We start from the raw sequence: 20,535 nt of genomic DNA, 5'->3' as shown, positions 1-20,535 counted from the left end.
GTTTGGGAAGAGGTAGGCTAGCTTCTGGCCTGAACCAGCTTCCTATAAAACTACCCTTGTCTGGAACATCTGACCTTCATGCAGTGTCAGGATCCCTGGAATAGACGTGCTGGTGGAACAGAGCTCAATGCTGAAAACTAATACACCTTAAAATTCCCCTTGGAAGTCACCTTTGAATATTCTACCCTGAGTTTAAACCCCATTGAATAAAGGAATGAATGAGCTAGAAAGTGGAAACAAATATTTGTGAAGCATCTATTCCATGCAAGGTGCCATGAAGCTATCTAGAATATTAGACATAATTGCAATGAGTAACAAAGACGCTGGCACTCAAATCACCAGGATGCAGCAGGGCTAATGAGAGTATAGTGATAGGTGTATGGGGGTGACCAGGTGACGGAGAGGGAGGATGACTCCCCACACTGCAGTGTGGTGGCGGGTCTGGGCCGGGGGGAAGCACTGTGCACCTTTATTTTGGACCTGGTATTATTCTGTTACCAGAAAGCGGTAGCCCCTCGATCTCTGAGTCTCAGACTCAATGCAGGGCATGTCTCACCTGCACCATTTTCACAGCAACACCTGGAGACTCTGACACCTCAAACTCACACAAGGACCTAATCATCTTTTCTGAACCCTCCCGTCATGTCCCGGTGTTCAGGTTCTCAATGGTTTCTGAGAAATGCTTCATGGAGAGTAAATGATCTAAATTGCAAGTTTTGCTGAGCCAGGGAAATAAGAGCCTTCGTGAAAGTGCACAGCTGTTGCCTAATTTCCTCAGTTCTTCCAATGCAAGCAGAGAAGTACATTGAAGATCTGTGGGAGGAGTGTGCTCTGTGTGTGTGTGTGTGTGTGAGCGCGCGCGCCCTGGGGGGGTTAGGGGGAACGGGGTGGGGGTGGAGAGGGAGAGAGTGGGAGGGAGGGAGTAGGGGGAGAGAGGGAGAGAGCTAGCAAGCCAATTGTTGTATATTGGAAGGAAGATCTGGGCTGCCCTTGAGTGAAAGCATTAGGATTTACTTCTATTTTAGCAGCAGAGAGTCAATGCAATATTGTCTTTGGATTAATTTACTTTAAAATAATTTGTATAAACAGTGTGCTCCAATCTTCATCCCAGAGGTGATTAACAATCTTTGAAACTCACTTAATTAGTCATGGAGAATACTAAACAGCAGTCTAAACCCCGAGTTGATTTCTTGGCTCTTAAAGTATTCTTACTGAAGTAAGACCTAAGAGGGCCTGTGAATTAGCATAAGGAATGTCAGATAATTTACATGGTGACACTCATGCTGTGAGCTAGAGTTTGACTGGGAGTATTGGGCAGGACTGGATGTCCTTGAATGAATGGTATTTAAGAATCTGGCAAGCCCAGGACGTTAATAACTGCTTTCCGGACCTAAAATCCCTTTGTCTCTGCTTCTGCTGGCTACAAGGATTTGGTTAGTGGACTTGACCACAAAGATGGGTGTTCAAGCATCTTGGACTGGGCCTTTCATGTAAGGGTGATCATGTGGCCAGAGCAGAGACTGGGGCTTCTGCCAAACACAGGCTGTGAGACTAAATTGTGACTTTGAGTGGAATTTGCCTCTTTCTCTAGTACCACCTTGTAGAGCAGGTAGTGGGGAGAGTCTAACCCCACCCACTTAGAACCACCAGAGTTAGCTTCTGGTATTTACCCCGAAAGAATCAGACATTTGCTGAACAGCCAAATGGACTTAGGCCTGTTTGCAACAGGGCAAGCAGCCCTCTAACAGCAGCCCTGGGGACAGAGAGCTGGTCAAGACATGTTGTTCAAAAGTCTCATTTGGGAATACAGGCTTCCTGAAGAGCGAGAACCCTGGCCCCCCATAAATGTGAAGTGAGTGACGGAGTGAGCCACTCTCGGGAGGCGCTCCTGAAGCCTAAGAAAGGATCTGTAAGGAGCCACAGAGCAGCAGCCTCCCCGAACAGACTCTGCAGGTATGTCATGCTATCTCTAGGCTGTGCTTCATCAGATGACAATTTCCAAGCAGCTGAAGATGGCGGATGCCTTGCAGATGCTCTAGCCAAGTACCCAGCCCAGTGCTATGGATACAGGAGGCAATGCAGCCTATGGCCTGGGGGCTTTGGATTCAGAGAGATTTGGCTTGTAGCTCAGACTCTCTTACCAGTAGAAGAGGAAGAGAAACAGGAAGGAGAGTCACTCCTCAGCTCATAGGTTCTCGCATCTGATTTCCCTCTAGATCGGTGTCCTCCTTTCTCACGATGTAAAAATAGAAGCTGTCACTCAGTTGCTGACTAGGAAGGAGAGATGATGGGGTTACAGGGCTAGAGGAATGAGAAAAGAGCAGGTATATTTTCATGGCGTCAATTGGCCAACTTCTACAGTGTTAGCAACTGGTCCTGTAACTCTGTGGCCTACAGAGGATTTCTGTGTGGCTCGTGTGGATAGACTAATCCTGAATTTAATCTTGGCTAAAGTAAGTGCCTTACACGGCCCTGAGTCTCCAGAGCTGTCTCTTAGAGGAAATAGAAGAAAATCCCCACCTGCTCTTATCTGCTTTAATACTTTCTTTCTTCAATTTAAGGCCTTGCTTCCAGATGCTCTGGGAGAACAGTCCTTAAAATGACCATCACTGATCTGCATTTCTCTATAGGCAATTTCATCTACTTCCTTCGGAGTAGGTTTTCATGATGAGAAATTATGAAGATAGCAGAGGAGTAGAAGGGTCCCACGGGAGCAAGAGCAGGACTGGCATTGGGGGCATTGGAGGGTACACTTAACTGACTTCTAAATTTTTCTAACTGTCTCTGAGTTTTGCTGTGAAAGTGAGAGAGGTGATCAGGCAGGCTTACCAACCCTGGCTGATTAACAAGGGAAAGAAAGTACGAGGCCTTTAAAAAACAGGTTGTTTCTCTTATCCTGCAGCTGGCTCCTTGGTTCCAAGGACATAGGCATACAACAAGGCATTTAATGTCCCACAGCTGCTGCACTGAGCTCAAGGACGTGCCCCAGTATCTCTTTCTTTGTTCTTTTTTTCCCCACTGAAGTTTCTGCCTTGGGCTGAGCTCCAAGGGAGGAAAGAGCCAGACTGAAGGTGATTGGCACCATCAGAATGGGGATCATGGTGGCAGAGCCTTCCAGTGAAAGACCCCGCGGCCCGATCGGGACTGGAGCTGTCCTGACCGGCCGCCTGGCTGACGGCTCCCTACTTGAGTGTCTCCTTTTTTTGCTTCTTTTCCTTTCTCTTTCTGGGCAATAAGGAAGCTTTTTTTTTTTTTTTTTTTTTTTTCACTTTGTCCATCGGCCTTTTCTGAGAATTCTTTTTCAATCAGCAGGAGAGGACCCACATGTTTTGGGGCGACTTGCCCACCCATTTGGTGGGCTTTCCAATTTGGAGTGTCTCTATCTGCTAACAAAAGAATTCCTGGATTTCAAGTATTCTCCAATACACAGATAACTCCAAATTGGAAAAAAAAGTTCAAGTTCATTTTTTCATCAAATACTCATTGAGTGCCTTCTATGTGTCAGCCACTGTTCCAGACTCTGGGGGTATAAGACAGAGGTGATGGTGAGGTGGACTAGGGTAGCAGTAGAAACATGGAGAAGCAGGTTAATTCAGGTCATGTTTAGAGGTAGAGTCATGGAATTTTGGATGTGAGGAAAAGAGACGAATGAAGATTGATGGTTAAGGTTTGGACATGAATCATTGAGTAGCTGGTAGTGTTATTTATAGAGATGAGGGATATGGGAGGAGGACCAGGCTTGGGAGGGCAGAAATAAATGCGTTCTGGTTTTGTCATATAATTTTGAGATGTCTATTTGGACATCCAGGAGAAGATCACAGTAGGTTTGTCTTAGCTTGGGCAGCTATAAGAAAATACCACAAAGTGGGTGGTTTAAATAACAAACATTTATTTCTTACAGTTCCGGAAGCTGGGAAGTCCAAGATCAGGGCACTGGCAGACCTGGTGTCTGGTGAGAGTTCACCTTCTGGTTTGTAGACAGTCAGCTTCCCGTTGCATCCTTGCACGGCAGAGAGCAGAGAGGAGGACAAGCTCTCCTGTCTCTTCTTATAAGAGCACTAATCCCATTGATGGGGACTCCAGCCTCCAGCACTAATCACCCCCTAGGCTCCACCTCCAAATACCATCACACTAGGGGTTAGGATTTCAACACAGGAATTTGGAGGGTGGAGGTGGACATATTTAACCCATAAGAAGGCTTTTGGAAGCAAAAGTAAGGCTGAAATCCTGGGGCAGGCTGAAGGTGGGCACAGGTCACGTGGGCCTTTTGGGCAGTGGGAGGATGTTGGCTTTTCCTCTGAGAGATGCCTAAAATTGCAGACTTTCCTGTCTTCTTACCTGTCTTCTTCTTCACAGAAGCAGCATTGTTGGATGTCTTTATCTCCATGCTACTCAATTATCAGAACTTTCAAATCTCTTGAATTCCCAGCCTTCCACTTCACCAACCTAGAGAAATCCCAATCCTGGGTCAATACCATATTTTGCCTCCTCCATGTCTGGATGCAGGGGTCTGCACCATAGGAGAAAAGTTACAATTGTGCAGGTTGGAAAAACACCAATCTCACTGTCTCTCTCTCTCTCATTTATTGTTCCAACTGGGACACTGTTGAGAGTGAATGGATACTGCAAATAATTACACCAGGACAACAGGCATAAGCCAGGACTGTCTTGGACACACCAGGTATCATGGTCAACCTTCTTACAGAGAATTTTACATAATCAAAGAAAAGGGAAGGAAGATCAGATCAAGGATAATTCCAAACCTTCCAGGCCCGAGTTGTACTTAGTAGACACCTTTCATCCCATTTCACAGAGAAAATTGAGGCTACCAAGCTCAATTCCCTGGGCTCTGACCTATGAACTTGCCATATATCCAAGTTCACCACCCCCCTCCTCTCCTCTTGTTCAGGACAAACCTCCACTTGCATCTGAACCCCATTCCTTCCTGCCTCTTCCAGAGCCCAAAGCCAGCAGCCCCTCTCTTTCCTGTAATCGTTGCTCTCTTTCTCTATTTTTTCCCACCCAAAGGCAAACTCTAATTCTAAAAGTCCCTTTCCTGCTATTATGATCCCCTCACCCTAGAGTCTCACTTCATTCCTGTCTCCCGTCCGAACCCTCTGAAGCCTCTCTGCCCGTGGTGTCTCCTTTTCGGGTCCCATCCACTCAGTCCTGTATAATTTCTGTCTCCCACTGAGTTATTAAAGCAACTCTCGTCATGTTTGCTTTATCCAAGTGGCCAAAATCGCTGGATGATCTTTATCTTCCTTGACTTCTCTGCTGAGCCTGCCTGATGACTACTCTCCACCCCCTCAGCCTCCAGGAAACTAGACCTCCCTGGTCTCTTGGTGCCTCTTAGGCTGTTCCCCTGCCATCTCCTGTATGCACAGTTGTCACTGGTACATGACGTGGCCTAATACCACACAAAGATACAAAACATTTGGCTGTTTCTTCTTCCTGCAGATGGCACCAGACACACAGGGTCATGAGTGGGCTGAGAAGGGGCTCTGGAAAAGCTGGTGATGCTCTTTATTTCTGAAAATCCTCGGTGCTCTGGATCTGGAGGAGTCACGTGGCCGAGGGGTCTTTTTAGCATACATTTTTATTTCAAGTAATAAATACTTGACCCCCAACTGTGGGGTGAAGGCAGGAGCGAGTCACGTGTGTGGCACGCACAAGAAGGGGAGGCCAAACGCAGCACTAAATGGTTCTCTGGGAAGCCGAGTTCAACAATTTTAAATCAATGTTCTCGTTCTAAGATAGCCAAAAATAGTTTCCTGTGGCTTCTTCTATTTCTCTAACTGGGATTACCAGAATGCGGCTTTGTGCTAGAAATGCAAGTTCAGCAGAAATGTGTCTTCCCCTAATGAGGCCTGGTGCCTGTCGGTACTGCCTGAGCCCCTGGGACTGTTCAGTGGGGGGTGGTGACAAGCTCTGATTTTCCAGTTGCAGAGAAGTCCATTGCATCCTGCAGACATATTAAATGGCCATAAACTACCCTGAATTTTTGGGCTTCCGTGTGGGGGCCTAATGCTAATGGGGAGAAGCCTACCACTCAGAACTGGCTGTCTGGACCCCTTGTCACTTGGTGGGTGGCTTTACATTGAAGCCTGTGGCCTGGTGGAGCCTTGACTCTGAGTGAGGCTAAGCAGGAGACAGGGCCGTTGGAAGCGGAGGGTTCACCAGTCATGGGAAAGCTGCAAGAATTCCCGTTGTGGCTACAGACAAGAGTCACCTTTATGTGTTCTGGGTTACTGGAAGGCCTCCGTAAAAGTGCATTTGTTCAGGGCCTCACGGAAAGTCAGTGCTGACAGGACCTCAGAGACCCGCTAGCCCAGGCTTCTCCTTCTTCTTTATATAATTTTCAAAACACAGATGGTGGTTTGACTCCATAATTGCATCCAGTCATGTGATTTCAAAATGGTTTACATTCCTTCAATGTTAAGCTCTTTGTTGCTGACAGTGAAATGAGAAATGAGAACCAAGTGAAACCTGAGGGTTTTTAAAGTTAAATTCTTTATATTGCGAGCATCCCTACATTTTATTAACCTGCTGCCAACTACCTTCTGTCCTCACCCTCTGCAGAAACAGACCTCAAGGCCTTTATGTCCGCCTTCCTCTGGGGCTCTTAGGCCATCTTCACTGACCCATTCTTCAAAGTCTGGTTCGAATACCAAAAAGGGCTCTTGTTTCCCTCATGTTCATCATAAAATCCCATTTTTGTTCTCTTAAAGCCCTTTTAGTGGGATTCTGTTGCTTGCAAACAGACTAGTATGGCAGAGTAATATTTTGTATTTTTTATTATTTATTTTGAGGAAGTATTTCTTTTCCTTTTTTATTGAAATGGAGTTAATGTATAATCATATAAATTACAGGTGTACAATATAGTGATTCACAATTTTTAAAGGTTATACTTCACTTATAGTTATTATAAAATATTGGTCGTTTTCCCTGTGCTGCACCATATATCCTTGTAGCTTATTTATTTTATAGTTTGTACCTCTTAATTCCCTCCCTCTCTTGCCCCTCCCCACTTGTAACCACTAGATGGTTCTCTGCATCTGCAAGTCTATTTCTGTTTTGTTATGTCCATTTTTATATACATATATATTTTTTAGATTCTACATATACAATGGTAATTTGTCTTTCTCTGTCTGACTTATTTTACTAAGCATAATACCCTTTAGGTCCATCCATGTTGTTGCAAATGGAAAAATGTCATTCATTTTTAAAGGCTGTGCACGCATGTGTGTGTATGCCACATCTTCTTTATCCATTCATCAGCTGATGGACATTTAGTTTGCTTCCATATATGGCTATTGTAAATAATGCTGTTGTGAACATTGGGGTGCATGTATTTTTTTGAATTAGTGTTTTCGTTTTCTGGGATATATACCCAGGACTGAAATTTCTGGATCATATGGTAGTTCTATTTTAGTGTTTTAAAGAACCTCCATACTGTTGTCCATAGTGGATTTACCAACTTACATTCCTATCAATAGTATACAGGGGTTCTTTTTCCTCCACATCCTCACCAACATTTGTTATTGGTGGTCTTTTTGATGATAGCCATTCTGACAGGTGTGAGGTGATATCTGACTGTGGTTTTGATTTGCACAGAGTAATATATTTTAAGTGAAACAAATCTTCACATCCTTCCACACGCAGCTATTTCCTTTTCCCCTTGGTCTTTGCACAGCTTTGAACAGAATTCTTCAAAGAAAGGATATCTCACTTTGCTTGAAGGCAACAGGAATAGCTGGCTGTCCAAAACACCACCTACTATCATGGGCTGAACACATTATGTGGACAATCTCATTTAACCTTGCCATTTCCCGTGGTGGCATAGTACTTCCTCAGACGATAATATTGAGGCACAAAGGTTAAGTAACTTACTTTGCTGAGTGGTGAAGCTGGGATTTGAACCTCTCACCACTCACCCAGTCAGGGGTTAGACAGCCTACATGAAAAGCTGCCTCTTAAATGATGGGGCTGTTACCCAAACTGCTCTAGTAGCTGAATTATTCCTCCCTCCTGTCCTTATAATTACTATTTAAACTTGGGCCTTTGGGTGGTTCTTTGACCTCCTGGGGACAGAGGGCCTGAATGAGCCTAGGTTCCACAGAGGCACACTGGCCCCACCCCAGTCTTCTGGCTTCTACTCACAACAGTCCCTGGCCCCCACCAAATATGCCTCAGCTTCCACATTTTTAGCTGTGGGTTCTCTTTTGGGGTAGAATCTTCTCGAAAATGTTTACCTTCCTACAAGTCGAGGAAGAGCAGAAAACATTTGCACTTTCCCACTTAAAGAACATTTCCCCTTTTCTACCCAGAGCAGCTATCTTGAAATAGTCCCCCTGGGGTAGGCAGAGCTGGCCTCTGGTCTGGATACTGAGTCCCTGCATGTGCTCCAGGCCCTGCATGTCAGTGTGGCATGAGCTGTGTGAATTTTGCAGGGGAACAAGGGACCCCCTGGGTGCTGGAGGTACTTGGTGCAGCTGGAATTGCTTTGCTGCCCCCAGGAAGAGGTTCTGTTCTTTGAGAAATTCAGAATCCTTGACAGAGGCCCTAAAGCGTTCCTTGACTTTCCTCAGGTGGCTTCCTAGAACTCGCAGAATTTAATCTCTGCAGCAAACTCTAACAGGGCTTCACTTGTCTTTTCTCCCTTCCTTCTGTTGACTTCCCAGGAGACTTAAAGCATCCTGAAATATTCTTTTAAAGACTGGTAATTCTGAAGCTAGCAGTGACTTCGAGAGCCCACCTCATTTTTCACACTGATTCCTGCTGAGGTCACAGCCACTGCCTCCAATAAATCAGCTCAAACATCTGTAAACTAGTCTGGGTGTGGGGTAGGTTCCATGAGACTTCTTAGCGCTCCTAGATCAGCTCCTTAATGTGACAAATACAAAACCCAGTCTGTATTTCCAATTTGCAAGAATGATAACTTTATTTTCAATAATCATACTCAGGATTTCATATCCATTGTGCTAAGTGGCTAAAACTCTATGTTGGTCTCTTTAGAGTTGCCCCTCTTACCACCCAGCACACTGAGAGGAAAAGGATTTCCTGTTTTAGGGGACAGGACAGTTAGGGGGGAGTAGTCAGAGCGATGAGACTGGTGGATCCTAAAGAAAGGCAGAGCCCCCATGGAAGCAGCAAAACCCCACTGCTAGATATATGCACTGAAGGAAGACAGTAAGTCTCTGTGGTGAGTCTTGGCAGCCAAGGCCTTGCCCAGCCTCATGGAGACGATCTACAGCAGGGTGGGCCGAGAAAATTCAAGGTGGCTTGAGAGAAGCAGAAAAGGTTGCTGGCACCTGACAGAGTCATTCAGGTGGGAATGAGGCTGTCTCTGTGGAGCCTACATTGGACTGACACCCCAAGCCCACATGGGATGAGGGATGTCTCAGTGGGTGCCTGCACAGGGCATCCAGGAGCAGCAAAGTGCCTCACCTCTTCTCCCAGTCACCCCTGTCCTGGTACCACGTAAGTCCCATGGAACATCAATACAGCCCAACACAGGGAGATGCTGGAGAGAAAACTTCAATGGACTGAGATACAGTTTTTCACCCACAGGAAACTGGGAGGTCAAAACAGAAATCATATTGAGTTTTGGAAAAATATAGAAAATTATCATGCATGCGCAGTTGAATTTGTGAAGCTTGAATGGTAAACTAGCTCAATAAAGTGTGGATTTATCAGAAGAACCCAGAAGAATCTCACAGAAACAAAATTCAGGAAGTACATCTGGGCTTCACAGGAACAAGAGTGCCCAAAGGCAGCTACTGTCTGTGGCTCTGACTGTCCCTTAGAATCAGATTTTCTCTGGGACACGGTGCCGATCGCCTCTCTGCAAGGACCAAGACAGAGGCAGGTGGCTTCCTCTCCTGACTCATGATGCCTCCACAACCTTTGTGGACATGGGTCTTTGGCTGGTGCTCACTAAGGCGCCATCTCCACCAGACTGTCTGGTCTGTGATCTCCACCAAATCATTGCATTCTTAATGCCTCTTGGTTGAAAGGCTTGAGAGGGAATCAGCCTGGACACTCTTTTGCCCCGGGTCATGCTCCTTAGACCAGGAACCCACCCTGGCCCAGTCATGTAGGGTCAGAGGGTGAGAGGTCATGTGAGTGGGACATGGTGCTCAAGCCAGTCATATCATCAAAGATGTGTGGGTTGGACAGAGAAAGGTCTTGGGCCCAGTTTCTATTTAACTTTTATTTAAATTACTGCTGTACCTTAGACTCCTCTCTATATTGCCACTTCCTTGAAAGCAGGGGCTCTAATTCATCTCTGTATGCACCATGACATCTTTTGTGTGCCTTTTGCATTTGGAAGAGTTCAATGAATATTTGTTGAATGAATGCACATCCCTATATTCATTCTCTGTTCTCTCTGCCTTCATTTCTGAGTGAACAGTGTTCAGGTTAATATCTGAATAGAATAATTCCTGTTGCTGGGGCATAGCAGGTGAGTGGCAGTCAAAATGACTAGATGACTCGATTTAAATGACTGTTATATGGGGGGATTTCCTGACCACACACAATCAACATCCCCAGAGTCACTATATTTACCACTGAGTTTTCCTAACAACTGAATATGCTAATTTCTTGTTATTCTAGAGCCACCTTAACTGCTATGGAAATTGGCTGGAGACCTCATCTGTTCTTTGAAGCATTTATGTGATAGGTTGGAGCTAATTTAAAGAAGAGGAGCAAGTGATACTCTACAGGGAGATAATTCCTAGTCTCTTTTTGACACTTAGACTAATTTTTCTAAATTAAAAGCTTAGCGTTATCAGCCATCACCACTTTGAGTAAAGAAATTCAAACATTTCATGTTTCTCTGTGCACTAATTAAACGGGCTCTATTTAATTGAAAGAGCTTCCCTGATGCCAGCGATGACAATTTAGAATCGTACAGTTTTGAACCTAGAGGGAACTTACAGATCATTTAATCTAACCCTTCTATTTTATACGGGAGGAAATGAAAGCTGTCACACATCTAGAGGCAGAGCTACCGCCCTCACCCACCTGGTCCAGGGTTCTTCAGCCCCAAGAAAACCTGCACTATTACCAGCAGAGGTCGGGGGATGCTGGAGATCACTAACACGGGTAACATAAGTAGTCCTACGCAGTAAATATGGCTAAGCCCATGGAAGGAAAATAAGACAGTCCTCCATCCTGAAGGAAAGATAAAAGATGGCTCATTCTTAGGAATGTGTGTCTAGCCAGGGTTGCTCAGAGACTGGCCAATGAGTTCTTACCATGAACTGGATACCATGTTCAACACTCAGTCCTCAGGGGCTGGATGAGCCACATAACCTACCTATGGGATCAGCATTATTATCTTCATTCTACAGATGAGGAGACTGAAGTTGGGACAATTAAGAGATTCGCCCAAAGCCACATACCAAGCTCACTTACTAATAATATTTGAGCTGGGATTTAACACTCAAGTTTCTCAAGGTACTAAGCCTGCGTTCTTAACCAGGGGTGATATTTGAGTAGAGGCTCCCTGGGGACATGGGTGACAGTCTGGGGCCTCTCTGGGGAATCCTGTTTTGCACTATTTATGCTTTTATATTTATGTGGATATCTGTGCCTGCCAGGAGGTATTCTGTCTGCCTGGATCAGCCTGAGCTGAACTGGTCTAGCTCCGGGCAGACTTTTATCACAAACTATACCTCCAGCTCTTTGCTAGGACAGAGCCAGCCCAGGGTGGGGCCAGTCTCTGTGCTTGTTAATTCACATTCCTTGTGGAGAGTCTTGCCATTTGTTGAGAATTTGAATGTGAGATTGATAAAGCTGGAAGGACCATAGAGATTTGGTGCAATCTCCATGTTTTAAAAAGGAAGAAACAGAGGCCCAGTTTGTGTTTCGTTGATGCTGAGCTGTAAATGCTAAGAGAGCCAGAGTGGTTCAGGGTAACAAGTTTGTGCAGAGCCTGGAAAATCAGCCCTTTTACGACTGGTTCCCCTTTTAGCTGCTTGTCAGCCCAGCTGATTGTTCACTTCTTGCTTGCCAGTCAGACAACACTGAGAAGGTACAAATCTTCTCTTTGCTCTCTCTCTTTTTTTTTTTTTTAATTGTAGGCTAGCTGTTTTGGTACACAAAGGCGGCTTGTCGGTGACACAGTGACATGCAGGTTGGTAAAAGAATTTATTGGAGATAAAGTATGAGAATAGAAATGGAGTTTATTAGGTTCCACTGTCATAGACAACAGTGGGCCACACAGATAAGGGGTGCCTGTGTGAGCGCTGAGGGCTGGTTGGTGGGGTCTTTATATAAAGTTGGGTCTCAAGGTGCCTGATTGGCTAGTGCACAAGTCTCTGAGGTTGTAGGTGAGGTAAGAGGTTTAGGGCCCATGAAGGGCGGTGGGGTTTATGGCTCTGATAAGGTGGGCTGAACCAAGCCAGCCTGAGCTACTGTGAGATTAGGCATTAACTAGGGCTATTAGTTTGTTAGGGCAAACATGCCCAGTAAAGAATGTCCTTTGTCTGTTGAGGGATCACAGGCAGACATCTGAGATCCCAGAAATTGGGGTTGTTGGACTTTGAAGGACGTCAATTGGCCTAACACTAGCTTCTCTGAAAAAGCAGAGGACTTGGCTACCTATAGCTTCCTTGCTTTTCCTCCAGAGAAGAGCAGACCCTCTTCCCTTAGAAGTCTCCCAGAAAGTTTCAAAATGGAAGTGACTGGCCCCATTTTTGGTCAAGTGCCCACCAGCCCAACCAACTACTGTGATCTGGAAAGGTTACGAAAGTTGGTGCTAGCTCCCATTTTCAACAAGGGGGTGGAGGGGCAGGGAGTGGGGAGCATTTCCCCTAGAGAAGTAGGGTGAGTCTCCCAGGAGAATGGAGGGGTCTGGACAGATGAAACTTGTCTGCTCAGGGGTAAAACAAATTACAGATCATCTGATAAAGAAAAGGTCAAAATTGGATTCTATGCTTAAACAGTACTTTATTACAGAACTAAAAAAGGAAAGGAAGGTGAAATAAAGTCATCTCTAATTTGATTAGGAACAAAATATCACTAGCATTCATTGCACAAGCATCAGCATTTGGTCAAACACCGGTGTTGCACAGAACACGGCAGGGGAAACTGGCACACAGGGCTGATCTACAAGGCCTGTGGCTCTTGTCCCTCAAACCTGGTCCTTGTCAAGCTCCGCTCAAGCCCATTTTCCCCAGAAGCCTCAGGCGTGGGTGGAGGCTTTTCCTCTCCATGAGTAAGTGCCCCGAATCAGGAGATGAGTGTTCCTGCGCAGGACTCTTGGGCTTTGATTAACGCATCCGATAGGCAGTTTTTCCAAAAAGTCAGTTAAATGATTTGAGGGACCGTCTTTTAAAATACATAAAAATAAGGCTCACATTTGAGAAGGAATGATAGCATCGTTTTTCTCCTCCCATTCATACTCATTCATCAACACAATTGCTGGTGCCTATGCACCAGGTATGCGTTGGGGATACAGCAGTAAGTTGGCGCTCACTCTGGCTCCTTAAAGCCGTGTTGGGTCCTACTTCCTGGACCCAACAGCCTCCATTTCTCAACAGCGCCTGCTCACACACAACTCCATCACAGAACTCGCGGGGCAGGGCGGGGTACACGTACTCTCTCCCTACGGAGCCTGCCTGGGCGCTGGGCCCCCGGAAAAGGCCGTGCCCGCGCCGCGGTTCCCAGAGCGAGGCCGCGAGCGTGATGGGGCGCAACAGCTGCAAGGCGCCAGCCGCTCTGCCCGCCCCTGCTCAGCCCCCGCGCTGGTTGGGGGCGGTGCCCCCCGGCCCGGCTCCCGCTCTCGGCCGCGGGCGGGGAGGGGCCGGAGCAGGTAGCTGGGCCACCGCCCGGGAGCGAGCGCGGGGCGCGGGGCCGCCGCGGCGGGATGGGGCGGCTCGGGGTCCGCCGCCTTGTCCTGTTCGCCGCCTGCCTGGGGCTCTGCAGGGCGCTCGGAGGTACGCGCCCCCAACTTCCCTCTGCCCGTCCCTTCCCAGGAGGGCTGCGCGCGGAGCCCGCTAGGAGAGGAGCGCGAGCGGGGCGAGCGGGGAGGAGGCGCGGGCGGGGAGCGCCCTGTACTCTGGGGGCCACAGAAGTCGCCGCGACCAGGCTGGTTCCGCGGCGACCGCGACGTGAACTCTCAGGCCGGGCCTTCGCAGCCGGGCAGCCGGGGGAGGAGACCAGTCGGCCCTGCGCGGTGGTTGCAGCGCCTCTGCGGGAAGCTTCCAACTCCCCGCCCCGCGCGGCCGGCCCCTCCGGCCCCGGCCAGTTCGCGAGCCCCCGGGGCGGGCCCTGCCCTGCCCTGCCCTGCCCTGCCCTCCGCGCGGCCTTCGCCACGAATTTGGGTTTCAGGGCCGGACTCTTGGTGGCACTCGGACGAGCAGAAGGAAGGCGTCCTGCTGTCCTCCCTTCTCAACCTTTTCAGCTCTGCTCCTTCCCTGGCCCCGGCCCGGGAGAGCTACTCGCCTGCACGCGACCCTCAGGGCTTTGAGGGCCTTAAACTCCTCGCCGAAACTCTTCGGTCGCTGGCGTATTATTCCTTAAGTCCTTCCACAGTCCGCTTGCATTTTCTGGACCCGATTCGCTGGAAGTGCTTTACATTTTCATGGCGCTTTTCCGAAGTCAAAGATTAATAAAAGCATAGTTGTTGAGACTTTTCATATAACTGAGCTCAACACTTGGTCTTTTCTGCTCTCCATGGCTCTTTGAAATTTAATTCAGCTTAACAAGACTTGCTTCTAGACTCTTTAGAGAGCACTTTGTAGATCAAAGGCCTTGTAAATCTTTGTGGTGTTGGGATTAAATTCTGAACGCTTATTTACTTCATGTTAGGCGATTTCACTAGAAGCTTTGGCGGAACGTTGCCTGGCATGCGTAGTAGCCACACCTCACCTTCTCTCACCCCTGCGCCTGCCTCCTTCCAGCTCCTCCAGCTCTGAGTCAATCCTGCTGGTTTTTGTTGTTGTTTTGTTTTTTGTTTGTTTTTTTTGTTGTTGTTTTGTTTTTTTGCAGCGGGGAGGTAACTAGGTTTATTTATTCGGTTCTTCACTGAAGGTACTGGGGATTGAACCCAGGACCTCGTGCACGCTAATCATGCACTCTACCGCTTGAGGTATACCCTCCTACCCTCAATCCTGCTGTTTTGAGGCCTTTCCAAGCTCCTCCGTCTTCGCCCTTCCTTCCTGATTCTTCCTCTGCCTGCCTCCACCGCCCCTTCTGGCCTGGCATGCAGGGTGGAACTGGCCAGGCCTAGGGGCCCAGGTGTGGGGCCGCTGTGATTGTGGCAGTGGTGTGGCTTTGAGAGAGGAGTTGCTAGCTGCAGGCCAGGGAGATTTGAGAGGGCAGAGAATGGCGCTGGGGGGCAGACTGGGTGGTGATGGGGCCTGAGCCAGTGACCCAAGTGGTCAGTGTAGGGTGATGGAAAGCCCATGGCTTTGGAGTCAGGTGGACTTGGGCTTCAATCTGGGTGCCACCGTATATACTCAGTGACTGGGACAATTACTTCTCTTGGTCTTGATGTTGCACTTGTAAAACTGGGATGATAATTGTTTCTTCAGAGAAATTTGAATAAAATAGGTGTAAGACCTCCTAACAGCCTGACAACTACTCAGTGAATGCTCATTCCTCTCCTTTCCTCATCATCTGTGCAGTTAACCTGGCTATGAGGCAAAGAGCCAGTGGGTTAGATATCCATTTAGGGGTACAGAATGTGGATAAAGGAGATTTATTAAATAAAGAATTCTCCTAGAGCCTCCAGCAGGAATGCAGCCCTGCAGACACCTTGATTTTAGCTCAGTGAGACCTATTTTGGACTTCTAACCTTTGGAACAGTGAGACAATAAATCTGTGTTGTTTTAAGCCATTACATTAGTGGCAATTGGTTATAGCAACAGGAAATTTATAGAGGGAGTTTCTGTCCTAGTAAAAGAGATCATACAAAGGGCCATATAATTCTGACAGAAGATGACACATGTCGCCAGAGAAGGATGAGGGGCTGGGAGCCTTAGGGAAGTTTCTGTCCCTGTGCAGAGTGAGCCTGGCTCCAGCACCTACTCCAAAGGCTGTGGCTGGGACCTGGAAAGCTCCCAGCCAGTGGTGGAGCAAACACAGACCTGTGTAAATGTCACATGTGGAGCATTCAGATTAGGACAGAGGCTCTGCAGTCACTAAGGAGGTAGTTGTCAGCTCAGCTGGGGCTTGCCAGGGACCAGGACGGCCTCACTGCTTCATTCCAGGGGGCACTACAGGAATCTACAGCGTCTGCAGGAGTAGTTCCCCCTGGAGTTGTGCGGGGCACAGTCTGCACAACTGTTAGCAGCAGGCTTACAGCATGCCCTATTGAGAGGGGGTTCGGGCAGGGCAATGCTGGCGTTCTCTTTGCAACCTGAGCAGTTGGCCTGGAGACTGATGTTTGTCTTATTAGTTCACTAATCTACCTCCTGATACTACCTGGCACACTGGAGGTGCTCCATCTAGTGAATCAAAAAAACAAAACAAAATAAAACAAAACAAAAAAACTCTAATACAAAACCAAAATCAAACAAAAACCCAAAATAATATAGTTTGGAAGAAGGAATGGAAACTAGTTCTAAGGTAGATAAAACCAATAATATAATCACCTACCTGGGAGATATTATAGAGAAATGGAAATTCTTACCTTCCATGAAGAGCATTTTATCCACTTCACTGTCAAGCTATGGCTTCTATTCAAACATTTCACCTTTTTCTTAAGCATACAGAACCAGGAAGCTGCTCTGACTTTTGTTCAGCTTGATTTGCTACACGCATATAGTACCAAAACATGCCTTGTCCTTCACTGCAGGTGAAGATCACCTTTCTTTTTCTACGAACCAGTTTTACTTGTGCTTCTGTTTGCTTTTTATTATTATTTTGAGGTGTTTACCAGGGGCCACAAAAGTTAGGGTCAATTTGGAGGTGAGGACAAAAACCAGCTTCAATCCGGCAAACCATAAGTTTTAAACCTGCTTCCTTGTTTTTCCCCTGAGGTGATGGAAATTTCTAGCTACCAGCTGAGACTGGAATTGATGTAGTGCCAGAGGTGAAATGTGGGAAAATAGAAGGATGTTGTTTATTAAGGTTACTTAGCCATTCTCGGCAGTAGATTTTATGATTTAGAAAACATTTCCTGGTTTTGAAAACTTAACAATATAGCCTGTCAAAAATTGGAGCGGGGGATTCAGTAATGGGAAGGCCAGGAGGATAAACTAGGATAGTGGGTTTGTAATTGTTTGTTTCAACTTAATGACCACATCCCTACATTATAATTTTATTGAGTTTAATCATCAATGGCTGTTTTTAAAAAGAGAAGAGGGTGCTTATGCATATCTGAGAAAGTCTGTAACAGATCATATTCATCTCTCTATCAGCTTCGCATCTTGGTAAAAACACTGCCTTGGTGATTGGGAATGCTTAATTTTTGTCTTAGTTCTGTTTCTGAGTAACTGTTGACTTGACATAAGTCCAGAAGCTTCTTTAGGCTTGAGTTTACTCAACTATAAAATGAGGGTCCACTAGGTTAGTTCAGTTTGGTTCAATAAATGACTGTTCACTACCTATCCATCTTACCTAGACTGGGCTCCCTAGAGAGACAGGCCTAAGGAGGGATTCTTCTGCAAGAACACTCCTGATCTACACCTGTTCTCAGACCCATAGATTATGATTCCTGGAGACACAACAGGAGGTGTGTGAAGAGCTATAACTTAAAGACCATGTAAAGATCTTTCACTTAAAATGTCGATAATGCCTGGAGGATGGAACCCACCCTGATAGAGCACTGCTTCTGAGCTGGTGATCCAACCATTCCTTCATTAGGCTTTTCAGCAATCTCCCAGGCCTGCAGCTTCAGGGGTGTAGTACATGATAGGACCAGAGGGTCCCGTGGTCTTCGGCTCATTACCATACCTCCTTGGGAGTGAAAAGGGTGTGCCTTCGATTGAGGTGATGTTATTTGGCATCCCATGTTAGTGGATTAAACACTCCATGATCTCTCAGATCATGGTGCTAGTAGCGCCCTGCAAGCAAGAAAGGCAAATATATACCTAGAATTTGTGTCTATTTTTGTTGAAATGAATCATGGCTATTCTGAGGAGAAAGGGTTTCATTGATGTCAACTTGCCACCCCTCTTCAAGGGATGGGAACCTACTAGATTCCCTTAGAGACATGTTGGGCATTCAGTAGGAGCATAGCTAAGAAAGCCTTGGTAAGAGCGAGCCCAGGCCATTGGGTATATGCACAGACTCGTCCTTCACCACCATGGCTACTTCATCATGCACCCATTGTGGCAATTATAGGGGTGGCCAATGACAGAAGCTAGCTGATGGTAACTAGCCAACTCATTTTGTCAGCCTGATGGTTTAGTGCCTCTTGTGTGGTAGATGTTTTCTGGTGGGCATTAACATGCAATATAAAGATTTTCTCACTTCACACTGACACTCAGGCATCCATCCCAGACCTTCTTGTCCCTGCTCTTTCAATCTTTCTCATTCTAGGCTCCTGACCATCTGACTGGGCCATTTGCCGCTATTTATAAGTCTTTATTTATTCTAACCGCAAGCCACTTCTCTCTCCTTACAAAGTGGGTGATTAGGTGTACCACCCAAAGTTCTTCCCTGTGGAGGATTTTCCCTCACTATTGTTTTTCACGGCCACCCCTAGGGGGAGCTGTAGTGTAGCTGGAGTCCATCTTCAACCTGCACACTTATGATGACGCTCACTCATCCATGCACCAAGCTCAGGTGTTTTACTCTTCTATCATCTGGTAATAAGGGATTTCCTGGTGCAGCCGCACGTGTGAGCTGAGGAAAAGTTGCCGGCTCGAGAATGGTGCTGACATGGAGCCCTGGGCCATCATCTCTTGTAGCTTGCTTGTGCCTTCTGGTCCTATTCATGTTCCATCCTGGACGTACCACCTCCAGCCCTTCAATCTCTGCTTCCACCATCTGTCATGGTGACTCTGTCATGTGTGTCTTACCTAGAGTGGGTCATTACACTTTCTGTGCTTCTAGGAGCCACCTTAGCAGTGAGTTCACAGCATTTCCGGCAGTCTTTGCCAGCAAGCTATATCCTGAATCCCTGGAGAGTGCCCCCCCCCATCTATTATGAACTCTTTCTGATTCAACTTTATGTCCCTGCCTCTTTGATCAGTTACCCACAGTCCCCTGTGCATTCTCCCAGCTGCTGGCACTACATTCCGGGTAGGTCCTCCAGCAACTTTAGAGTCTAGTCCTTTCCTTCCCATATCAAGCTCAACGTGTCCCTACACAGGTTATGTGGCTTAAGTTTTTGGTCTAGTGGCCAGGAAGAGAGATGGGGCATATCTTCAGGGGTTCCATGTTACCTGTGGGGAGAGGTCTCCGCATCCTCTTTAAGCGAGGGGAGTGCTACCCTTAACAGGGGAATAGGTCAGTTCTTCAGGCTTAGAGGGCTCAGAGGGATCTAGGGACCCAAGATATTTGAATGCACCAATCCACATGTTCCCATTCCATATGTCAAGTTTACGTTCTTTCCCAAACAAGGCCTTAGACTCGTCGGAGCCAGCCTGTCATGGTTGGGACTTTAACCTTATTTGGAGCTATTTACTCTGATGATTAATTCCTGGATGGGAGTTTCAACTTCCTCTGCCTACTTGCTTAGGAGACAAGAAAGATATATGCTACCAGGGAAGCTCTTTGACTTTCACACTTGGCTTGTAATTGTCAACTAATCTCTCTTCGTTTTTCCTTATCTTTTCCAAAGCTTCATTTCAAACTTAGCGATAAACACCCAATTCCATTGTCCTTATCGTTACTATTTGCCCGGTATTTTTCATAGCTTGATATTCCACAGCTGTCTAACGTGTTACACAAGCTCACCACCAGCGACTTCAGATTAACCCCTGTGGAATAAAAGGAAGCAGTACTGGGTGGAGGGAGAAGTAGATTTGCAATTCAGTTTTAGTAGAAACCTCTGCCACCCACCTTGAGAGTTCTGAAGGGGGACTGACCGATCAGAGGTGTCCTGAGTTGGGGCAAGAGAACACTGAGCCTTTATGCTCCCAGGACAGATTGGTGGGCTACCCCAGGAAGCAAATATGGCCTTGGGCAAGGCAGCTGTCTTCAGCAGGGTCAGTCCCTGAAGGAAAATGAAAATATAAAGTGGAATAGTCATTTTGGAATAAATTTACTAACTTTAATACTTCTGTTTTTTCCCCTAGCATCTTTTTATGGTGAAAGCTATGTGGAGCTCAACATCATAGAAGTTTCCTCTGAGTTATCTCTTCACTTAAAATTTCAAACCAGCAAACCACAGGGATTACTTTTTCTTGCAGCTGGGAAAAATGACTACTGCATAATAGAACTTCTATCAGGAAACTTACGGGTAAGGTTTTTAAAAATCTTTAAAAACGTATAAGCATTCAGTTACTGGAGGGAAGAACAGTGAAAGAAAAGAGAATAAATATAGCTATCCATTTGATTACTACTATTTCACTCAAATAAAACCATGTAAGGGTTAAGATCTTCTCCAGTTTTACCAGCATGTCTACA

At 46.6% G+C, this 20,535-nt stretch overlaps 1 protein-coding gene across 12 annotated transcripts in view; it reads left to right on the top strand.

Annotated features, from left to right (window-relative positions):
* Nucleotides 1-13,449: 13,449 nt before the first annotated feature.
* Nucleotides 13,450-20,535, top strand: part of LOC105077864 (chondroitin sulfate proteoglycan 4-like) — a 68,809-nt gene continuing 61,723 nt past the window's right edge. For all 12 annotated transcript variants that reach the window (XR_012504160.1, XR_012504161.1, XR_012504151.1 and 9 more), the window contains exons 1-2: nt 13,450-13,949; nt 20,205-20,368. Coding sequence is in view for 5 of the 12 variants with exons in the window: in XM_074358089.1 (XP_074214190.1) it covers nt 13,880-13,949; nt 20,205-20,368 (234 nt within the window). In the remaining 7 variants the exon portion in view is untranslated. The remainder of the gene's footprint in view (nt 13,950-20,204; nt 20,369-20,535) is intronic.

This window comes from Camelus bactrianus, chromosome 3 (assembly GCF_048773025.1).
Source record: "Camelus bactrianus isolate YW-2024 breed Bactrian camel chromosome 3, ASM4877302v1, whole genome shotgun sequence".
Classification (NCBI taxonomy): Eukaryota; Metazoa; Chordata; class Mammalia; order Artiodactyla; family Camelidae; genus Camelus; species Camelus bactrianus.
The sequence above is the reverse complement of the archived record's forward strand: the minus strand, read 5'-3'. Positions and strand labels throughout refer to the sequence as shown.